Source organism: Cydia splendana, chromosome 19 (assembly GCF_910591565.1).
Source record: "Cydia splendana chromosome 19, ilCydSple1.2, whole genome shotgun sequence".
NCBI classification, from domain to species: domain Eukaryota; kingdom Metazoa; phylum Arthropoda; class Insecta; order Lepidoptera; family Tortricidae; genus Cydia; species Cydia splendana.
This window is the reverse complement of record NC_085978.1, coordinates 9297799-9321451: the sequence shown is the minus strand read 5'-3', so window position 1 is coordinate 9321451 and position 23653 is coordinate 9297799. Positions and strand designations below refer to the sequence as shown.

At 37.9% G+C, this 23653-nt stretch overlaps 1 protein-coding gene across 2 annotated transcripts in view; it reads left to right on the top strand.

Moving 5' to 3' along the window:
- The first annotated feature begins 2056 nt into the window (after positions 1 to 2056).
- LOC134800207 (uncharacterized) overlaps positions 2057 to 23653 on the top strand; it is a 65433-nt gene continuing 43836 nt past the window's right edge. Inside the window, exon 1 of one of the 2 annotated variants that reach the window (XM_063772700.1) lies at positions 2057 to 3365. In XM_063772700.1, the coding sequence (XP_063628770.1) occupies positions 2163 to 3365 (1203 nt within the window). In that variant the 5' untranslated portion in view covers positions 2057 to 2162. The remainder of the gene's footprint in view (positions 3366 to 23653) is intronic. The other variant, XM_063772699.1, reaches the window with a different exon arrangement.

Genomic DNA, 23653 nt, shown 5'->3' with positions numbered 1-23653 from the left:
GAAAATTGAATTTTCGGTTACATGTAGAATTTAAGGTATAAGTTAGCGATTTGAGAAACCGCTAATTTGCTTAGCAGGGCAGAATTGTACTATGACGACAGCTGTCACATAACCCTTGTAGTATTTTTCGAACTCGATTTTACCTATAATCCTATAAATTATATGGACACCTGTCTGTCACATACCCAACGTGACAGACAGGTGTCCATATAATGTATAGGATTATAGGTAACATAAAAATGCCAAATCTCAAAATTGTACCGAGATCTCATCTGTCAGCGTACCCATTGAGTTTAAATAATACTATAAGAACTGAAAATATTAAACGTAAACTAGCTTTAAAAAGAATATCGTATGTTAATCAGTAACTGTATAACCTTTTGATTAATAAACTGAAATAAATGTCATATACTAAGAAAAAGTGACCAAGGTCTCCAGTGCCCCAGGCTGGAATCGAACCAGCGTCCTCTGCTATCTCGGCAGATGCCTGTGCCATTCGGCTAACGGGCCACAGCGGCATAGGTGGAATTTTTCCAAGTATATGCACTTCTTACTGAAGGCTTATGGCGCCCCCTGGCCATCCCTAAGGTAGAACAGTATGGTTCGACCTTTTAACAGGCGTGGCTCACTCGGCGATTTCGTCGCTTTGCAACAGGTAGCTACAAGTACTTCCGTCCCACGCCAATTTTGGTGGCTAGCCATAAGCAGCGCGTGGCGCTGTCGCCACCTAGCGGTCATATCTGTCCTAATCATAACAGACGCGTTTTGTTAGAGAGTGAATCTTCTGTACCTAGTACTATTATTTATTCTGTGCCTTTTAACTGGATCATCTCAGGTGATACCGAGCTAGCGAGAGAGATTTTAGATTTATTCGTATTGATTCACCAATCACTCTGAACCAAATTATATTATAAATTACCGAACTTGTTAGGTAATATGTGGGTCGTTAAGGCCTATTTAATATTAATTATTATGTCATTAGGGTTATAAAACTAGAAATGGCTAATTATACCGACCTTCGCCTAGCGAAAATTCCGTTTGAACGCAAGGTAACGATTTGATTTGAATATTGAGTTGATAAGATGTACTAACATATCAGATCTAACGATAATCTGTTTACTATGGGATGTAGCAAGTGGGTGTAATCCATAAGTGTAACCTGAGATAGAGAGAACATAGAAAAGCATACACACGCCCTCCTACCCATGAGTCATCTTCTTATCGTTGTCGGCTCACTTGGGGAGCCCAGGGTCCGTGGGGCTACCTAATCCCAAGAATTGGCACACGCACTCATTTTTACAAACGCGATTGTAGCTTGACCTACCAACCCAGGAGAGAAACTAGGCCATAAGCCAGCAACGTAGTTTTAGACGACCGGTCGGGCCTAAAGTGGGCAGTGACGCCAGTGACCCTGCCTGTGAAGCCGATGGTCCTGGGTTCGAATCCCAGTAAGGGCATTTATTTGTGTGATGACACAGATATTTGTTCCTGAGTCATGGTTATCTATGTATTTAAGTATTATATATATCGTTGTCTGAGTACCTACAACACAAGCCTTCTTGAGCTTACTGTGGGACTTGGTCAATCTGTGTAAGATTGTCCTATAATATTTATTATTTATTTATTATTTAGTTATGGGCTGGTGAAGATGTAAACCTGTGATCTCTCATTGTCTGTGGGCAGGATAAGCACCTACCCCCCAGAAATCAATTCGATTTTAATCAAGGCTTATCATTTGATGCCCTGATTAATTCCTTTCCTTTAGCGATTAGGTGCCATCAAAAACTTACATAACACAAATCAATTTTAGTGTTTACTATCTTGGGAATGTTTGAAGAGAAAACTGTTATCTTCCAATTAGCCGATCTACCTTCGGTTTCACTGCAGCAAGACAACAGTGGCATTCCGTCACGTTGGTCCCGTCGAGAGAAATGCGGCCGAATTCGCAACGAACCATTGACACAATGCCGGTTCATCGGCGCCCGCGTCTTCACAGGTGCGTAAGCGCAGGCAGGTAGCGCCGCGCACCTCCCGCCCGCCGCCGCCATCTTGAATTCCGCTCACTCACACCCCGCGCGCGACTCGCGGCCGCCGCACGTCCCTCTGCGCGTGCCAGTGTTTTCGTGTGATACAGTGTGATGTTGTGATAGTGCAGTGTCGCAATGGAGTCGACGCCGATCTGTAGGTGTCGCGTTCTATACTTGGGATCCGCGGTGCCCCAGCAGAGCAAGGACGGCCTCCAGGGCATACAGGAACCACTGCGAGAATTGTACCCGGATAAGGGTGCGACCAGCGGCGGCATCGACTCGTGGCTCTCGGTCTGGTCCAACGGGATATTGTTGGAGAATGTGGACGAGAGCGGCTCGCGGGTGGCCAGGTTTTTTCCCATTTCGAGTCTGCATTACTGCGCGGCCGTGCGCCGGGTCACCGTCGAGGGTGCGCCGAGATTCCTACCTTTAGATTCCCCGTTCGCGAGAGCCCCGGCCCCGCGGCGCCCGCCTCTGTTCGCGGCGGTATTGAGACGCACTCAGGGAATTAAGGTCCTGGAATGTCACGCCTTTATCTGCCGGCGCGAGGCCGCCGCCAACGCTCTAGTCCGCTGCTGCTTCCACGCATACGCTGACAGTTCTTACGCTAAGCGTTTAGAAGCAGAACGAGCCCCGACAACGCTACCACCCGAACTCGACGAGGAACTGGAAGTATACGATGGCGACGAGAACCATAAAGTGTGGGTGGGCGAGGTGGAGCGCGACGATGCTAGCGATGACATCCCGCATCCGACTCGAGCCCCGCGACCGCGCCAGATCACGCGGCCGGCCTCAGTGCCGCCGCCGCCCCCGCCCCCGGAGGAACCTAAAAAGAAGCTAACCACAAAAAAGACCAAGAAGAAGTCTTCGGCCTCGGCCGACGAGCTGTACGCTACTATGCCGGGCCCGGCGCCGATGATGAACGGCAGGTCGTTAGGACGGGCCCCGCCGGCGTGGGCGGCCGGCCCCGGCGGGCACCCCGTGGTGCTGCTGGCGCACCCGGCGGCGACGCTGCCGCACGCGCGCGCCGCCACGCTGGCGCACCGCGGCCGCATGCCGGCCGGGATGCCGCCCGGCCCGTTCCCGCCCGGCCCACCGCCCGGCCGCGGCCGCCTGCAGTACGCCACCGTTGACCCTCGCCGCTCTAAGCCGCCCCCGCCGCCCTCCATGAAAGCCGCTCAGAGCATGACCACCTTAGAGGCCGTAGAAGACGCCGGCGGGATTTACAGGAAGAAGGGACACTTGAACGAGCGCGCGTTCTCGTACAGCATCCGACAGGAGCACCGGAGCAGGTCCCACGGATCCCTCGCCAACCTGAAATTCGCTGCTCCACCAGAGGTAAGGATCGTTAATACAATTGGTTGTATTCTTTAGCGCGATGTTGTAAATGAGTCTTGCGTAAAGTTTTGCGTGACAGAGTGGCAATCGTTCAATGAATTATCGTGATTATCATTCGGTGTGATGCGGTAGGTTACGTAATATTTCTCGGTGCCTAGGCATAACTCGAGGAATGCGGCGTCTTACATCTATATCACGTGTTGCGGCAATGGGATGCTGGACAACTGAGAAAGTAGGCAATTGTGGTTTGACAACTTTTAGTGGGTTGAAAAAGATGGGACTGCTGTGAGAGTGTCTATTTAGCACCTTCCGACAGGTTATGACATCACGTAAGTCAAGCTAGATTCTAACTGTTAAACACAATGTGAGAAAAAGCGACTCTTTACGGCCGCAAAAATCTCATTTCTGTGAGATGGTATGAATAAGATAAGATGATTAGATCATGTCTACCATACTTTATTCTTATGGAAGCGAGAGTAAGTTGTTCTGTCCTGGGAACGACTTTTGTGCGACAATATCAATGACTCATTAGCATCGTTTAATTCTTATATATTGTATGTTTTTGATTTATATGATCCTGTAAAGAAAAGTCGTATAAAAAATCAGAGTTATCCTTGGGTAACACCTACAGTTAAAGAGATGATAAGGTTAAGAGACGAAGCGCATACTAGGAGCCGCACCACGGGCCTAGATTCTCATAAATTATATTATAAGGAATTAAAAAGCGTAGTTAACCAAGCCATGTTTACAGAGAAACAGGCTTACTTTAACGAAAAAATTAATACAATATTACCTAAAGACTCTCGTAAATTATGGAAAAATATTACACATAGTATAGCTGATTTTAAAAGTAAAGAATCCAGTTTGCCTTGTCACTTCAATGACCCAAATTTAATTAATAAAGAATTTTTAAATATTCCCAAAACCAGTGTTAAAATATCAACTCTTACTTACTTTGAACACAAACGTTACAATTCCGCAACCTTTAGCTTGAAAACCGTTGATCAGAATACAGTCTCTAAAATAATTACAAAAATTTCATCTAACGCTCAAGGTATAGATGGTATCACGCGTGATACCCTTTTGACGCTTCCACGAACCCTCGGGCTAATCACGGCTTTAATAAATCAGTCAATAACTCAATATTGTCAGGAGTATTCCCTGAAGCCTGGCAGGAAGCTCTGATAAAACCCATCCCTAAAAAAAGTAATCCTTTAGAAATTACAGATCTCCGACCTATATATAAGCATCTTGCCTTTCCTATCAAAAATCATTGAAAAAGTAGTGTGCCAACAGATAACTGAATTTTTGGAAGCTAACAACATTCTACCATCCAAGCAATCAGGTTTCAGGGCTGGTCATATTACTGCAACTGCCCTGTTAGATGTAATCGATGACATCCTAGCAGAGGTTGATGCAGGAAATGGGACAATCATGGTATTACTGGATTTCTCTCGCGCATTCGATACCATAGACCATAATCTATTAATTTCCAAGCTGGCTTTTTATGGTTTTGATTCTCTTACCCTGAAATGGTTTTCTAGTTATTTAAACGGTCGGCTGCAAAGAGTAAAACTAAATACTGAGAGTGGTTCTAGCCAGATTTCTGAAGCTTCCCTTGTCTCCCGTGGTGTTCCCCAGGGTTCAATATTAGGCCCAATCTTATATATTCTATATAGTGCAGATATAATTAATTCTATTCAGAACTGTAAATATCATATTTATGCTGACGATCTGCAGGTGTATTTGCCTGTCAAGCCTATTGATACTCCTAGTGTAGTCGATAAAATCAATGACGATCTGGAACGGATAATTCAGTGGTCCAGCCGAAATAGTCTGGTTTTAAACCCTCTCAAGTCAAAATTCATAATATTAGGCTCTGATAAGCAAAGACGTGAGATTATCAATTGTAACCCTGTTATTAAAATCGGCACGGACAGTATTGATCAGGTCATAGAAGCTAAAAACCTAGGCATTCTTATGGACGGGAAACTAAATTTCCATAACCATGTGATAGATATTTCGAGAATCTGTTTTTATCGACTTAAAATACTATACCAAGTTCGTAAATATTTGTCAACTGATGTTAGAATTGCTCTTTGTGAATCTCTAGTCTTATCAAAACTGAATTATGCAGATACGGTTATAGGAAGATGCCTTCTATACAAAACAAAAAAGCTCATACAGCGAGTGCAGAACGCATGTGCTCGATTTTGTTTCGTTATACCGCCCAGAACTCACATAACACCTTACCTTAATAACAGCGGGCTGATGAACATGGAGTCACGTCGTTCTTTGCATTTCGCATGTATGCTATTTGGCATTATTAAGTCATTGACACCCCAATATTTATCAAAAAAAATTGCAATTTTCTCAGCGGCATGTTAGAGAAGCTACTCGTCTTATCTGCCCACGGCACAATACAACTGCATTTCGTGGTAGTTTTAGATATTCTGCCACGAAATGCTGGAACAACATACCGCCGCCCATAAGAAACTCTCACTCTATTTTATCTTTCAAAGTAAAATACAAAAAATATATTTTGAATTTGCAGAAATCTGCTCAAAGTTAGATCACGCGTAAGTGCCAAGTTTATTTGTTGCATACAATTAACACTTACAGTTCAACCTTACGTGCTAATTGTAAGTATTTTCAGTAAATAGTTTAATGCAATACTAGATAAATTCTAAGTCTTACAAATATGTTATTAAATAAGCCGTACATCATATTATACTTAATAGGTCAAATTGAAGTAATATTTATTTGTGATTTTTGTTCTGATCTCAATTTAGTTTAACCAATATTATTTAAGTTTACGTGCTGACGCGATCGCTTGGACAGGTCTCCACGGAAGACCAGCGTCAAGATACCTGAAAGGTAACTTGTCATCAAGCTGAGGGGAGACCTATTCAGTGACGTTTATGTTTTTACTTATAAAAGTGTTGTATTAATTTTAAGCAATACTGTAAGCGTCCTGAATAAATTTATTTTCTTCTTCTTCTTCTTGTCTTAGACCGGCAAAGGACTATTAAATTAATAGGTTAAAATGAATGTACCTAGGCACATGACAAATTTCAAAGGTCGAAACAAAAACACCTATGTGCGAAAATGATCTGAAATCACAGCGAACCCACAGTTGGCGGCTTTCACACGGCGTGCAAAGAACAGGGGCCGGGTGGCAGGGTGATCGGACCGGTCAGCCGGAGGTCGCGGGCCCGGCCCTCGACACACTTGATGGAACACCATTCATTACGCATGTATATTTAGCTGCCAGGCTCGACAACATCTTTAAGCGTAGCTTGCGTTTTAAAAGTAATTTTTCTCTAGAGATGGTGGCTAAGGAAGGAAAAATGTTGGCTCAATTGGGCAGCAACGTCATTTTCCATAGCGCTGATTATACTCTGTATATTTAGGTACTTAAGGTGGTTCGACTTTCATACAAAATTCAATCCGTGTTCATTAAGTAACTACACACTATTAGTACATAAATATTTCCGCATTTATCTACTTTCGAATATTCGTTTGCGCGAAATGAATAGGAAAACAATGTTTCATACAGAAATCATGCAAAAATCGTAGTTAACTTTTCATCAATTTTACGTATGTGTGTGTCACAAATGTCGTGTACAGATACATTTGCGACGTTGCCATACCATTTCCGACGTTGCCGGGCTGACCACGGCGCGAATTTGGAGTGCCGTCATGTTTAGTGCAATTTTGTTGACAGGTACTTAATTGACCGAAGCGAGAATAAGTACCCGAACTTCGTCAGCTTAGCTAAGAACTATCATGGTGTGTTTTGTAAACAGTCGCTTTTTTGCTTATAAACGGAAGGTTCCCGGTTCGATCCCCAGCTGGGACATAACTTTTTGTCTTTTTTTTACACCTAAATTTCGTATTGTTTTTTTTATTTATTATGGGGATTAAGTATGGGCTAAGCGTATTCGTTTATTTTTTACAAAGATAATTAGAAATTATACTCTACCTAATCTCTTGGATTTATACAATCAGGACATCCTCACTGCAATCAAAAATAAATGTATAAAATTTCCTGTAGTTGAAAATAATGGAATTTTGTCTATGAATGAAAAACACAATTATTACTAGTTACTACCCGGTAAGTAAATTATAACTTTATTAGAATCCATAATATATTGTTGCATCATCTTTCTTCCTATTACCTATATTAGACATTTTTTTGACGTATCGGAAACTAAAACTTCTATACAAATATTTGGAACATAGTTTTTATATTAGCATCAGGATTCAAGAAGAATATGCTAGTGATTCTGAGTTGGAAGAACCCAAAAAGATCATAATCTATGAAAATCAGGTATTGAATATATTTTTTGAAAACGTTGATAAAGTAATTTATTGATAATACCAAATAATACTGAATATCTGGGGGAAGCGCTGGTGGCCTAGCGGAAAGCGCGTGTGACTTGCAATCCGGAGGTCGCGGGTTCTAACCCCGGCTCGTACCAATGATTTTTCGGAACTTTTGTACGAAATATCATTTGATACCTATTTACCGGAACCTATTTATATACCGATACCTATTTTTCGGTGAAAGAAAACAATGTGAGGAAACCGGACTAATCCCAATAAGTTTACCTACTCTCTGGGTTGGAAGGTCAGGGCAGTCGCTTTCGTAAAATTCGCCCATGCCAATTCTGGGATTAGTTGCCAAGCGGACCCCACGCGAGGAAGATGAGATTGAATATCTGGGAGACCGACCAAAGCTTAGAAAACATATAAAAACTCAAAAATGCGCGTTTTCTCACAGATCAGACCTAGCTAAGAGATCCAACCCCTTATAGCAAATTTCATTGAAATCGTTAGAGCCGTTTCTGATATCATCCAAATATATTTATTTATTTATTTAAACTTTATTGCACAAAATACAAATAAAATGTACAAATGGCGGACTTAATGCCTAAAGGCATTCTCTACCAGTCAACCATAGGGCTAAACAGAGATGTAATAAAAATGGTGCAAGAAGAAGAGTAAGAGAATTCAATTAGGAACTATTGCAAACAACTGAAAAACATAATAAACTACATATACAATACACAGATAAAAATAATAAAATATATACATAAATAAATATATATATATATATATATATATATATATATAATTGCTCGTTTAAAGGTAAGATAACACAAAAAGACAAAAATAAATAAAAAGAAATTACCTACTCGCATCAGTCTTGAACCCCAATCCTCTTGCACGTATTTCCACGAACATACCGCAACGCCATTGCAGCATTCTTACGTTGTGCGAAATTGTCTACTACAAGGATCAAGGAAACACTGTTTGCATGTGTGAGTAATAGTAGGAAAAAGCGTGACAGCAACACTCCGTCGAATTAAAAAGGTGGTTTTTGCACAATGAAGTATTCAATGTTTATTTTAATAGTTCAATATTTATTTAAAGAGTGCGCGAAACATACTTTTAAGTATACAAATACCATGACCATTTCACAAAAAAATAAAACCTGAAATTTTGCAAAAGTGGTGCCATCTAGCGAGAGTAAAGTTTTGAGTAACCTAGGCGAACCACCTTAAATAAAAATAAACAAATAATTTGTACATTTTCGGGTAGTTATAACATTTATTGAATAACCAACCAAATACAAAACCTGACTTTAACCTACATTATTTGATCTTATAATGTTTTCATCTACCCCCAACTGGTTTAAGAAGCCATTTGAGGGTAGATTTTTGTTTACTTTTTTTTAAATACCTAAAGATACAGACTATTGACGCTGACGCTCAAAAGACGCTAGTGTGGGGTGGCTCTAAATATAGGTACCACATAGTTATTATGACTTGAATTATGACCGCATTCCGGAAAAATCTTTTCAATGAATAATAACCCGTACTTGCCTGACAGGTTCTGTCTTTAAAACAATTAAGTTTCGCCTTACGGCCCAGTATTAAGACGCAATTCAAAAGAAAATAAAATACTGCTATTATTGCAGTTTTCATAATGCTATTATTAATTAACATTAACTTAAGTAATTACCCGTAACTTTTCTCATACATCTGTCATCACCTGTAACAAACTCATAACGTGTTGAAAATTCCTCGCAGAATTTGCGCAATTTATAGCAAAGAAATAGCTATAATTATGGTTTATAAAGTGATTATTTATTGCAAATACTTTGAGATAAATGTGGGAACGCATCATTTTATAATGTACCTACTCTAATTAAACTAATTGGCACACACTTGACTTATGGCATTATAAATAGATACTTATAACAATGGTTGGTTATACACACACTGTCGTAAGACGTATATTTCTTATTTATACCAAAGGACCTATACCAAGGTGACACCTTATCGGTCTGTTAAAAACAATGCGTATAGTAGAGATAGATAGAAATATGTAGGTATGCATGTCACAAATGAATAAAAATAAAAATAAGCGTGAACTCAGCTCATAATCACGCCGCAAGGCATAATTTCTTATCATAAATGTCAGCGATTCATTGAAGGTAATTGAATAGGAGGTAATGGCAGAAACAGATGTGCTGATTGCCGAGTCACTCAGGGCCTTCATTTAGCTTTGCGCAAACTTATCTTTATATTTGGTTAAAATTTACGCATGTTAATCTACACTGTTAAAAATTATGTAATTTTAAATTAAATTATGTAATTTTACATGAATTACGTAAAATGTCATATTTTTCCGTAAATTTCCCAGATTTTTCGGGAATTTTACAGGATTATGTAATTTTTTTGCATGTAAAATTACATAATTTTTAACAGTGTAGGTAGGTTAGTGTAGGCATTTTGAAATCGATTTTTCTGTTAGTTTGTCCAGTGGGATTCTCAAATTTAGTCATAATGTTCAGGTATTATAAACAAATGTCAAAATAATGGTCAAGAGAATTTAGGATCGAGCCTCTTTCCCCCATCTTCGTTAAATTGCATATTTTGCCCATCGAAGGAACGTTAATGTTGGGACTGTTGGGAGTACTTACTCGGGTATCGTGAATTACAAACCTTACCATAGCGGTCTCTAGTCGAATTGCAAAGAGTTGTCGAGTCAATTGAGTGGGATACGTGCAGTTACGACAGCATACTGTATAAGTAGTGTTGAGGCTTGAGACATTGGTACTTTTGACGCATATTAAATTATTAGTAGACGTCTTGATACATGAATGATTGAAGTATTGTCTTGGTAAGATAATTTGAACGATTTTTAGGGAAACGCAACCTGCCGAAGACTGCTCTACTTGTCCTAAATTAAGTTTGCGTAATGTTATTTTTATTTGATAATGATAAAAGAGGGGTTTCACAACAAATAACAATTTGAAATGTCAGTTGCAATGTTGATTTTGGTATAAGTCGATCTTTGTTAAATATTTTGGAATTGATGAGAAATCAGGATGAGTTTCTGGTCTGATATAATCAGTAAAGCATTTATAAACCCAAGCTTAGTAAAGTATTAGAGATCCTAGCCCGCATCCGGATGTAAGAGCGTCGTAATCGGCGCTCATCGGGTGTCATCGGACCAGTCGGGACCAGTTAAGAAATGCCATTAAAGCTGGGACATTCCGACCAGCTCCAAGTATTCTTAAAGCCTTCGCAAGTGTGAGAATCCTCAGGCCAACCAGTGTAAAGTGAGCTCTTATATTTACAGGATTAAAGGAAGGATGGAAGGAATGAGGATTATATGAAGTACTTAGTCCGTGGTAAACTTTATTGCCAAGATAAGTTTTAGGTATATTTTTGAACCTAAAATGGCCCTATTGGCAGTTGGCCCATTCGTTCTCGGAATTACAAAAACTACAGCATAACCTTCCCTTTCCTCGGCCCAACTCCAATCTTGGCTTGCTTCGAATGCTTAGTTGAGGTTTCTAAAAAACCCTGACACTCTTAAGTCATTCCAGCAATCCTACACTCCAAGTCTCTGCAATCCTGACATAGGACCAGATATCCTGACATGTCAGACGAAATCCTGACGTATGGCAACCCTACATAGGGGCGACGATGACCGCATCCCGTCAGGTGTCTTGTCTGCTGGTTAGCTGACTATTACGTACCTATACATATTATTATAAAAAAACATGCATAGTCGACAGCGTTCTTATACTGGCTTAGTCCACAGATACACTTGCTTGAACTTGCTAAGCCGTTGTGACGACGGCCGCGCTTATACTTAGAATAATATTTCTAATTTTATAACTTGTTCTCGTTTTGTGAATGAGTTTAATTCGATTTTTATTTATAAGTAAATGTATAATTTCTCGATTAATAATCGCATGTATTCTATAACTAATGGTTTCAATAAATCAATTTTACGAATCTTCTTTCTGTATCTATCGTTATTCTGTCTGTTATCTGGGGCTTTTCTGTAGTAGTAACGTGTTATATTGTAACACTTACCAAAATTAACCGCACATACCTGGTCTATATTCTGTATTACACTTATATGTTGCTTTAGGCGACAACATAATCTTATCTTCTCCCCTTATTTTGATGGTTAGAAGTCCTCAACTGGGCTATTACCTACCCCGAAAATCGAAGCTCGCAAATAGCGGGCGTCTTTCTTAGTTACCTTTAATTACGCCTTCATTGGAGTAAAAGAGAATCCCCGCAATTTGCGAATTTCGGTTTTCGCGGTAGCCTCTCTGTGCGTTTCTCCACAAACTTCGCACAGCTAAACTGTGGAGTGAATTGTCACCTGCGGTATAAGGTATAGTTCCGGGCCGATACGACCTTCAAACCTTCAAGAAAAGAGCGTACTCCCATATTTAAGGCCGGCAACACACTTACAACTGTTCTGGTGTTGCAATTGCAAGTGTCCACTTGCGACGGTAATCCCGTTCCATCAGGCTATACGTTTGCTCATATTAACTCACATTTATAGACGGGTCTAACGCGAATTTTATTCAATTACCTTGATTTACCGACGTTTCGACACAGGTTTCACTGGTCGTGGTCGCGGCTGACTGATGTCCCAGTAAAATTTCAAAACAGAGATTTGTGCAACTACCCGACGAAAAGTGTATGGAAAAGTTTGGGGTAGACATCACGTTTTCAAGCCACCCACTACACATAATGTTAATTATTGACAATAGTCCGACACGCAACACTCACAATATCCACGCACACGTCCGAAGATAGATCCTTTGGCTTTAACTTCTGTATCACTGGTCCCCAAGTTGGCGTTAAGTTGAAACCATCCTTTATATTAAAATTCCTGGGGTGTTTCTTGATTTCAATTGTTTCTCGCACAACTAGAGGATAATAATGGCGTCTATAAATGTGAGTTAATATGTGTTCAAAACGCGAAAGTTTAAAATATTATACATATATACGTTTGCTTTCTATATCATAAAATCTAGAATTTGTTATTCGTGCTAGACGAATAACAAATTCTAGAGTCTGTTCGGGAAGAGAAGAGTTGAATGTATGGGGCCCAATACATTCCACGACTCTTCTCTTTCCGAACAGACTCTATAATCGTTTATCCACAGAGCTTTGGGCAACTAACCTTGCCGCTTAAAAACAGTCAGATTATACATCATCATCATCAGGCTATATTAGTTCACTGCCGGACATAGCCCTCCCCTAAAGAGTGCCAAATCGCCCTGTCTTCAGCTTGCCGCAGCCAGCATCTGCCTGCAGTCTTTCGCAGATCGTCATCCCACCTGGTCGCCAGATTATACATAATAGCATTATCTATAAAGACCGTTTTATTAGCGGTTTAAAAGCCCCGCAGTTTCTTGTGTTGAATAATTACTTATTATGCATGAGCTCATCGCGTGGCGTCAGCTTTAAGAAAAAACTTTACACACGATTTAATCAACATCTGATTCTTGTTTACCTATGTGTAAATGTTGAGTTGTGTTTTTATTTAACAAAAGAAGATTTTATGAGTGACATTTGCAATCGTAGATATAACTAGAACCGGTGGTTAGCTTTATTTATATTACTAGCGACCCGCCCCGGCTTCGCACGCGTTAACAAATTATACACCTAAACCTACCTCAAGATTCCGTTTCAATAGTTTTTGAGTTTATCGCGAACAAACACACAAACAGACAGACGCGGCTGGGGACTTTGTTTTAATAAGATGTAGTGATTGTAAATGTGTCTTGGTACTCTTGATAAAATATCATTATAGTTTGTGGAACTTATCGGTCAAACAAGGAGGTACCTAATCCTCAAGATTTTTCCATATTTGGAACCCATTTCTTGACATGTTTGTATAGCTTATTGTAACACAAGTTGAAATCGAGCCCATGGTACCAGTTGAAATTTTTAGTTCTTTAGGTGAGCGATAGAGGCACTGTACAATTACTCCATACATTTTCCTTAACGTTCTCACTATCGAATGTCATTTACGGAACTTATGGTAAGGACACTGATGGCAGGACGTATAAAACATAACAGAAACTATAAAAAAATCTTAACCCTTTACCGCATATGGGTCCAAATTTGGAACGTGATGATATTATCCTCGTGGATTGATATAAGCGTCATCTGTTTTACTGAACTTGTAAGAGGTAGAAACTTATGAATATTACTGAACGTTTTCTGTACTCGATACAGCTTCTAACTAGTTTGTGGTCCATATGACGTTATCATTTCCACCGACGTCCGGCAATTTTACTTGCAAGTGTGACTGACTACTTTGTAATTAGCTTTTCGCTGTTATGTTTAGTGCAATAAATAATTTTTCACCACACCAGCTCGGAAAGGCTTACTTTGCACTTTAAAAACTGATAGCAAAGTTGCATTTTATTCACATGTGAGACAAAGTAATCAAATGCAAATTTTGAGTTGGTTTCTTATGTTTGCTGGTAGAAATGACTTTTAAATGATGATTTTGGATGATAAATTTTTAATTACATTCATTTGGATTTGATTTGGTTTGATTTTGTTTGATATTTTACATTTAATATTTGCTTCAGGTTGGTGTGGTGAAAAATTTGCTTTGAAACCCTCGCAACGCTCAAGATTCCATTTTTCGAACCACTCGCTATGCTCGTGGTTCAATTTTGGAATCTTTCGCTTGCTCGGGTATCAATATTAGCACGAGCAGTTAAACAACAACTTTGCCCCCTTGTAAAACAAATAACTATTCCAGCGTTGAGTATTAGAAAAATATATGTCGCGAGATTTTACGGTAAAACATGTAAGCATTTGTATTCAAATTATTATGTATGATGTCGTGAAAGTTTGTTCCTGAAATGGAACACTATGCGTTACAAGCTAGAAGGATTGGACTAATATGGAAGGATTTTTTTATCTGTTTGCCAAATATGGAACCTTATGCACTCAGGCAAGCTACTTCTTTATTTTATTTTTATTATGTTGGGTACGTTAGCCGCATTGTTAAAAATCTGTAGATAACGGGTGACAGCTGGTAGCTTCAGATAACCAATAACGATCAAATTATTTTACTACGTCAATGACAAACAAGCATACGTTCCGTATGGTGGTAAGCGGCTTCCATAGCCTAAACTTTACCAAAAATAAGTATAAAAATAATAAATAGTTTTTGAAAATGTAAGTGTTTTTTTTTAAACTTATGCAAGTGAACTGTATGCAATATATGTATGGATACATATATTGCATACAGTTCCAAATTTGACCAGTTTAATAATCGGGCTCCGGTTAGCCACTAATACATAAAGTTCCAAATTTGGAACAAATTGTTATTTACTATTATTTTTAATTGGGTCGAATATAGATTTTTTTCACAATTTTTTTTATGATACATTTATAGTGTTTTATTACATATATTTAATTCGGGGAGAATAAAAAATCCATGCGGTAAAGGGTTAATATATTTACATTTATTGGCTGATACTGTATTCACCGAATGGGCTAGCCGAGCGCGTTGAACTCTTTCTCACGCAGATCTATTTTAGTGCGTCATTTATTCGGCTCAGAGATGGGCATTAATCGATTAATTTTTTAGTTAACTAATCAATCGATTAAAAATATCAATCGTCATTTTTTAATCGCGATTAATTTAGTTGCGATTAAATTAGTTGTGAGAATATACAACTAACAACTAAATTAGTTTTAGTTTCAATCGACTAAATTTCACGGTTAAATCTATATTAAAACTATGTCATCGCTGTTTTTTGCATTTTTTATTTAACTTGCAATATGTAACTAAAAGTTGGTATGTATGTACATTGGAGGCACTCGTATGTTGTACCTGTGTTGGTTTGGGTAGAATCTTGCAGCTTTTTTCGAAGCAGATACCTTCAACCGATTGAGCTAAAATTATGTATACACGTTTAATTTGAAATGCTTGAATGACAATGTAATATTATGGGCAATAATATAACGATATATGTGTAGTATATATCGATATATTATGGATACAGGTAACGATAAATAGCGAAGAACTGCAATGTTTATATACAAGTCGCAAACAATAATGTAGATTGGTGCATTATTAATACTTAAGTTGTACACGATACTGAGTAAATCTTAGACAAAGAAATTATCAATATTCTGCTGTCGCTGTCAATAATAAAACTCTTTTTAGTGTAACAACAAAATACAAAGTTTTATTTATAAAATTGTGTTTTAAGTGTCAATGCACAAAGTACCCAATTTTTATTTACCCTTAGATAAGAGAAATTTTACACTCCATAAAAATGGTCAAAATATCGCAAGTAACACATGTGCTATTTCATTTTTATACATGCGTTAAGATGTCCTAATCTGCTGGCTGTCAACATAGCCATACCGAGGTTTTCCATTTAATTTGCTTCTAACATTAGTCGCGGAAAAAATAGTCTAACTAATTAGTCGATTACAAAAATTAGTTGTCCGTAATCAATCGGCAACTAATTTAGTTGCACTCTATACAACTACGATTGATTAGTCGTCGTTTTCAATCGTCAGTCGCAATTAATTCTTTTAGTCTTAATCGTTAATCGTTAGTCGATTACATTTTGCCCATCTCTGATTCGGCTGGGTGAAGATGTTGGCGGTTATCGCCCCAGATAGAACAGCTGTGTTCATAGCGTCGCACTTACAATAGTGACGGAAAATGCCTTATTCAGTTCGATACAATGTGTACTAATTTACGATTAGCTGCAATATTATTGGTTAGATTTTCTGTTTAGATCAGTGGTTCCCAATTTTAACTGGGCTCCCGACCCATCTAACAAAAACTGCCAAATTCTGGACCCACCTCTTTACCTGGTTAGATACAATTGTGCAATATTTTTAACAGCCAAAGCCAAGGCATTATGCTTTAGGCTTTCTTTGTTAGGCGTTTATGTAATCTTTAATTGTGTTAAAAGCCTTGAAAATTAGACCATCGAAATATCTAAATTTGTGACGTTCCACGACGAAAGGTATCTTATGGCGGCCGTTATTAGCGGCGCCCCAACTAATGCGGCACTACGCGACGTAAGCGCCGATCGCCACAAGGTACCTTTCGTAGTGGAACGTCACATTTAACATGTTTGTAGGTAGGGTCTCTATTGTTTCCCAAATAGTTTTAAGTCATAATGTATTGTTTGTCCGAATTTTCGTTACTCATAATTGGTTTTTCTCAGAAACGCGTAACTTTTCAGGATTGCCATAAAATAAACCTAACCTAACCTAACCCGTCTATAGAATAACCTTACGAAAATCCTGAAACGTTACGCGTTTCTGAGAAAAACCAATTATGAGTAAAAATTCGGACGGTTTCAGTTTTATGACTAACGATAATATGAAAAACAATACATTATGACTTAAAACTTTATGTTAAACAAAGGGACCCCTTGTAGGTACCTAGATATTTTCAATAACTTTTGGTACCTATAGAGAATACTTACTTTAGTTACAACAATTTGTTATTAAAGTTGATGGCATGGTGCCTACCCGAGGCGTGGGTCACTCCGCGATTTCGTCGCGTCGCTACAAGTACATGTACATGTCGCTACAAGTACTATGGCTAGACACCAATTTTGGTGTCTAGCCATAGTAGTTGCCGCGCACCCATCGCGCACCGCTACGGAACGGACTCCTGCTCGCGTTTGCGCCACCTAGCGGTCATATCTGTCGTAAGGGCTCATTTAGACGATGCAAGAACTCGTATGCGAGTTTCATTACATTGCGGTTTTTGATCGGTCGGTTGAATTGGACGTAACCAACAGTCCGCAATGTTACTAAAATCGCATGCGAGTTCGCGCACTGTCTAAATCAGCACTAGACTCGTTTTGTTAGAGAGTGAACCTTCTGTGCCTAGTACTATTATTTATTATGTGCCCGTAGTAAGCGTTAAGTAGATACGCTAATAAAACGAGGTAACTTATCTTTGTTATTATCTCCAGTCTCGACCTTTCGCTGACCTGCCGCTTTGTGTTGACTTTCCTTCCATTTGTTGACTAAAGTATTTATGTAGTTAAAGTGCGAGGTACACACATTCATTCACACATAAATACGTAATATACACACATTCACATTTTACTTTAGTAAGCGTTTATTTTTGAACCAACCGTCTGTATTATCTGTAGTATTTATGTATTTGGAGTGCGAGATACACACATTCATTCACACATAAATACGTAATATACACACATTCACATTTTACTTTAGTAAGCGTTTATTTTTGAACCAATCGTCTGTATTATCTTTAGTATTTACTATTTATGTATTTGAAGTGCGAGGTACACACATTCATTCACACATAAATACATAATATACACACATTCACATTTTACTTTAGTAAGCCTTTATTTTTGAACCAATCGTCTGTATTATCTTTAGTATTTACTATTTATGTATTTGAAGTGCGAGGTACACACATTCATTCACACATAAATACATAATATACACACATTCACATTTTACTTTAGTAAGCGTTTATTTTTGAACCAATCGTCTGTATTATCTTTAGTATTTACTATTTATGTATTTGAAGTGCGAGGTACACACATTCATTCACACATAAATACATAATATACACACATTCACATTTTACTTTAGTAAGCCTTTATTTTTGAACCAATCGTCTGTATTATCTTTAGTATTTACTATTTATGTATTTGAAGTGCGAGGTACACACATTCATTCACACATAAATACATAATATACACACATTCACATTTTACTTTAGTAAGCGTTTATTTTTGAACCAATCGTCTGTATTATCTTTAGTTATGATTATAGCTATAGAAAGAAACCTCTAAGTATTTTTCTGAATCAAACGTTCTGTATTATCTTTAGTTATGATTTTAACTGTCAAAACCTCTTAAGTATTTTTCTAAAGGTGATTTTCTAAAGAAGATTAAAATATAAACATACTTGTTTTAATAAAACAGAGCTCTGACTTTCAAGCCTTCAAACCTTCAAGAAAAGAGCTGGAGTACCTCAAAGGCCGGCAACGTACCTGCAACCCCTCTGGTGTTGCTGGTGTCCATGAGCGACGATAATTGCTTACCATCAGGCGATTCGTCTGCTCGTTTCCCTCCTAATTTATAAAACTTCCACTTGTTCCTACCTGAGTCAGTGGTGAGACACTCCTGACTTCGGGCAAACTCGGCTCCGTTCGGCTCAACATTGCTCCGAGCAATTATTAGGGTTGACACCAATTGACGTCCTTTTGGGTGCACGACCACAGATAAGATAATCACATGAATTTTGACAACCCTAAATAGCCGAAAGGGATAGTGCCATACATTAGAAAGGGATAGCACGATTCGTCCCTGAATCGCTGTCAAAGTCAAACTTCGGTTTTATAGGAAGTGTCTTTTCTGTACGGTAGTACTACTATTTATGTATTCCGTGCTTGAGTGCAAAATATTACCTTTCTCATCCATACAAAGACGTTGCATCATTTCCACCCCACACCACAAAAAACATCCTCTATCCCAAGCCACAGTTACACTGCACTACTTCGTTTCTGTAAGGCTCGCAGTTTTAACCTAACCTAACCCACTTTTGTTCGGTTCTGTGAGGATCGCAGTTCAAACCTAACCTAACCCACTTAACGGCTTTTTTGGAATAGAATATTAGCCAATAAAAAACGTTTGCTAAATAATTTTTTGTCCTAACAACATTTGACAAAGTAAAATCATGCCAAGTGATAATTTGACCAAATAAATTATAAGAGTAACTTTGCTAAAGGTTCCTTTGGGAAATGAAACTATTGCGATAAATTTGTTGGGAAGTGAAATTTGGCGAAAGGTATTTGGCCCAAACGAAAGTACACCGGTCGACTTCACCAATCTGTCTGACGGATGAAACTATGAACATATGAAAGAAAATATGTTCCAGAACATAAATAAATAGGGTTGCCTAAAGAAATATGGTCAAGGCTATTTTTAAGAAATTTTTGAAAAAAAATTTTTTTCGGCAAATTTCAGGGTTATTCCCACTAGTTACCACCAAGTTCCCAGTAGTTACCACTGGTAAAAGGTAGGAATTTTTTTCCCAGTAGTTACCACCAAAATATAGTTAGAATTCAATACTAATAAAAACAGTATAAATAGTATAGTATAAGTGTAGCGTGCTGTAATAAATAATTATGCGTCAGTTAGGGATTCAGTAAACTGCTTTAAAACTGATCAAAAATATTAAAACAGTTTTACCGGTATACGTGTAAAACTAAAATAGAAGAGTCTCATTCTAGTTAAGTAGAAATTAACTTATTATCAGGATTAAATTTATCTTATTAACTGTAAATTGAATTACATATTTATACAAACGAACAAATAAATCAGTCAAAAACCGTCAGAACCGATTTCGTTTTATTATTTACAGCTACTTCATTTCGTTATATTATAACACGACGTAGAGCTGGAATATGTAGGTATTCATAATTTGTAGTCAGGCTAATTAAGTACCAGGTCATGGTTGTTATTAAAACCGCTTAGGGCGCGCTTCGGATGGGCTGACTGCTCGGACTAACCAGCATAGGCTCGCAATCCAATTACGCTTGGGTAATACATCGCTCGGTCATGTTACGCTGGTTGACTCAATTACTTAAACACCCACGCTAGCGGGATGGTAATAACTAAATAAGCCGTTTATGAGTTATCGCTAAAAGTCTTCCCTTCTTATTTTAATTAAAAGCCTGGCAACCCTTATTTGTGACCGGATTTTCGCAGGCAACCCTATACCATTGTATTTGCAATAAAATTACCATCATTTTGATGTATAATGCAAGCGTCAGACAGATGAGTGCAAATATCGATATAAAATCACCTCTTTAAACACGGCAACCACATAATAGTGACCGGAAAAAGATAGGCAACCTAGTTGATTTATGTTGTACAAGTTGTATACTTTCCATTGAAACTTATTTCGTTCGTCAAACAAATCGGTGAAATTTGCCGAAAAAAAGTTTTTTTCAAAAATTTATTAAAAATAGCCTTGACCATAATTTCTTTAGGCAACCCTATTTATTTATGTTCTCGAACATATTTTCTTTCATATTTTCATAGTTTCATCCGTCAGACAGATTGGTGAAGGTCGACCATATGTGGGATCTCCTACTAAAAGGAAAACATCGCGAGGAAGCCGGACAAACGCCAACAAAGCCTAGTTTTCCCTCTAAGTTGGGAAGTCATAGCATTCACTTTCGGACTTGAGTCCATGTCAATTAGGATTAGGTTGCCAAAGCTGACCCCGGGGTCCATTAATACAACTGAGAAAACTGTAAGATGAGATGGGGGAGAAGGCTTTTCGACTGTAGAACAACGTTATCTTCCATTTTTAGTCTTACGAGTAAAAATATAGCGGAATCCCATGCAAGAATCTGTCTGTTTTCTTCGCACAAGCTTCACGGATGGATTCCCCGCCATGAAATGTCATAAGTAGTTCTAACGATGGCTGTGCCGTAATTGAACGGAATTGCTGTCTCGTTGGCAAATAAATAAAGAAAATGATGCGTAGGAATTGGTAGATTTGCGAAAGTAAAAGTAAAGAAAGCTAGGCTTGCTTGCCTCGACTGCCTCGAGCAATATTTTGTCGATTGTTTAGAAATTTGACACAATAGCAGCGATCCTCAAAAAACTTCGTTAATAAAACTTCTGGTTATTCTTTAAGACCTATGTGTATCTAATGATAACGTGTCACAGGTTTTAAATTGTAAAAAAAAAAATATTACCCCATGGATGTTTCTTAACAAATCACTTTAGTTTCAGAGGCTGCTGATTAAGCTGATGTAATTCCGGTAAAAATGAAACTTTGTGGCACCACCAACCACCAAGCTGGTCTAATGATAGAAACCGAAGGTAGCGATTAGATACTCTGTGATACTCTTATATTATAATAAACTAGTTGCTATGTAAGCTGTATACCGCGCAAACCCCCATGGCTTACAAATCACTAAAAATGTAATCGACGAAAGAAATCCATATAAATACTCGTAATTATTGAACCTCCTCACCAAATTTACGAGAATTGGTTGAGAAATGCGACATGTAACTAGAGTCTGGCTAGCCAAAAATTGTTGACAGATATTTCGTTGTTGTATCACCAATTGTCTATGATTTGAAAAAAAAGCTAAAAGTCAGTTGACAATTTATGTCATTCATTCAAATTGTTTGCGGTTTATAAGGGGTTTATTTTAAGTAATATTAATAATGTCTATACTGAGTGAGGTTCGCAAACTATTATTTAAGTTCGTAAATAATTACGACAATGTGCGAAGTCGACGTGTAGCGTTATATAACGAAAAACTGCAATGTTTACAACTTCTAAGCAAATGTAAACAAATTAGAAGGTTGGTGCTCTATAAATATTTTGATACTTAGCATTTAACATATTTGGCATAGTACTTGTGTATTTTTTTGGTGATGCATTAATATTACGGTATGATCGAGCTAGGTCTTATTTACACTACATTTCATTTTTCGCCTTGTTACAATGGTATATGGTGAGAAAGTGTTAACATATGTGTTTATCGTTGACTGTACTTCACATAGTGGTAGAAATTATGTGAGCCGGCTTTGAGTGCACGTCAACGTATATTTAACTTATATCCTTAGGTACCTTACGTGTGCACAGAAACCAAAAATATTTTCTAGTATCAAAACTATAATTCCTACTACACAAAGTGTGACCAGCCAAAGATTTTTTGAATTTCCCGCCAAACATTTGGGTAAAATTTCAGTAGCCAGACTCTATAGTGTGTTTATTTAGCATTAGAATAAGACTACGCGATCTTGACTTATGACTTAACTGAAAAGCGCTGTTTAAAAATCAGTAACTATGTATTACTTACGAAAGCAAAAGAATGTATATAATTAAATTAATGAATGTATGATTCATAATTGTTACAATATTTATCGTGTCTTATTTTTCAAAAGTGTTTTTCAATATAAAGACACGTCAAGATTGTTTACCTTTTTTCTAATGCTAAAAAACGAACTATATACAGGAGGGAGACCAGCCGGACACGCAAACATGTCATATGTAAGTTTTTTGTCCAAACCGAATCGGGTTGCGCTCGCTAAAATCGAACTCATGTGAAAATAATGACAAGTACACACTTGCCAAATTATATGTTCGGAAAATACTTGTCATTGTATTGTGTCTGTTTATTATTTTAAATCAATGTCAGTTTAAAACTGTAAAACGCTGTGCTTCTAATTGATACAAATCTGCCATTGTTCACAAACTGATAATGAATTCCCGCGCCACTTTATAAAAACTAGAGAACTGGAGCAGACATATGCTTTTGAGTTCTTTGCCTGCAAAAAATGTGTACCCAATATTTTATAGCAGAAGTTTATTGTAATAAAACGGTGTAATGGTTTATAAATAATGATCCGTTCTATAACTTGATAATAGCTAATTCTAGACAATTACAGTATTAAACCAGGCAAAGCATCCGTATAACAATCATTATACCAATAAATTATAGAATATATTGCGTGAGAATACCGTAAACAAAATAAGTTTTCCAATGCGTAGCGAGGCAGTATTGATGTCACTTCCACAACTAGAATGAAACATTTTACTCGCATAATTATTAACCCTATAACGGTCATTTACATGATTCAAGCAAGCCTCATCGCTAAGTCCTAAAAATCTGCATAAAAAAATACAAAAAGATTTTATAGGGTAGCAATTTTTGCAATATTATAAGTAGTGTGCCCTATAAAGGGTTAATGCATACTTTTATGTAAATAGTACATTTGCCTCATTTTCAAAAACGTCTGTTTCGCATATATATAGATATATTTTTTTTATCACACGTTACATTAAATTTTTCGATACGTTGTCTACCTGCCATATTCGAACTTCAAGATATTCACAAGAGACGACACGTACTAGATCCATTCTAGATACGTT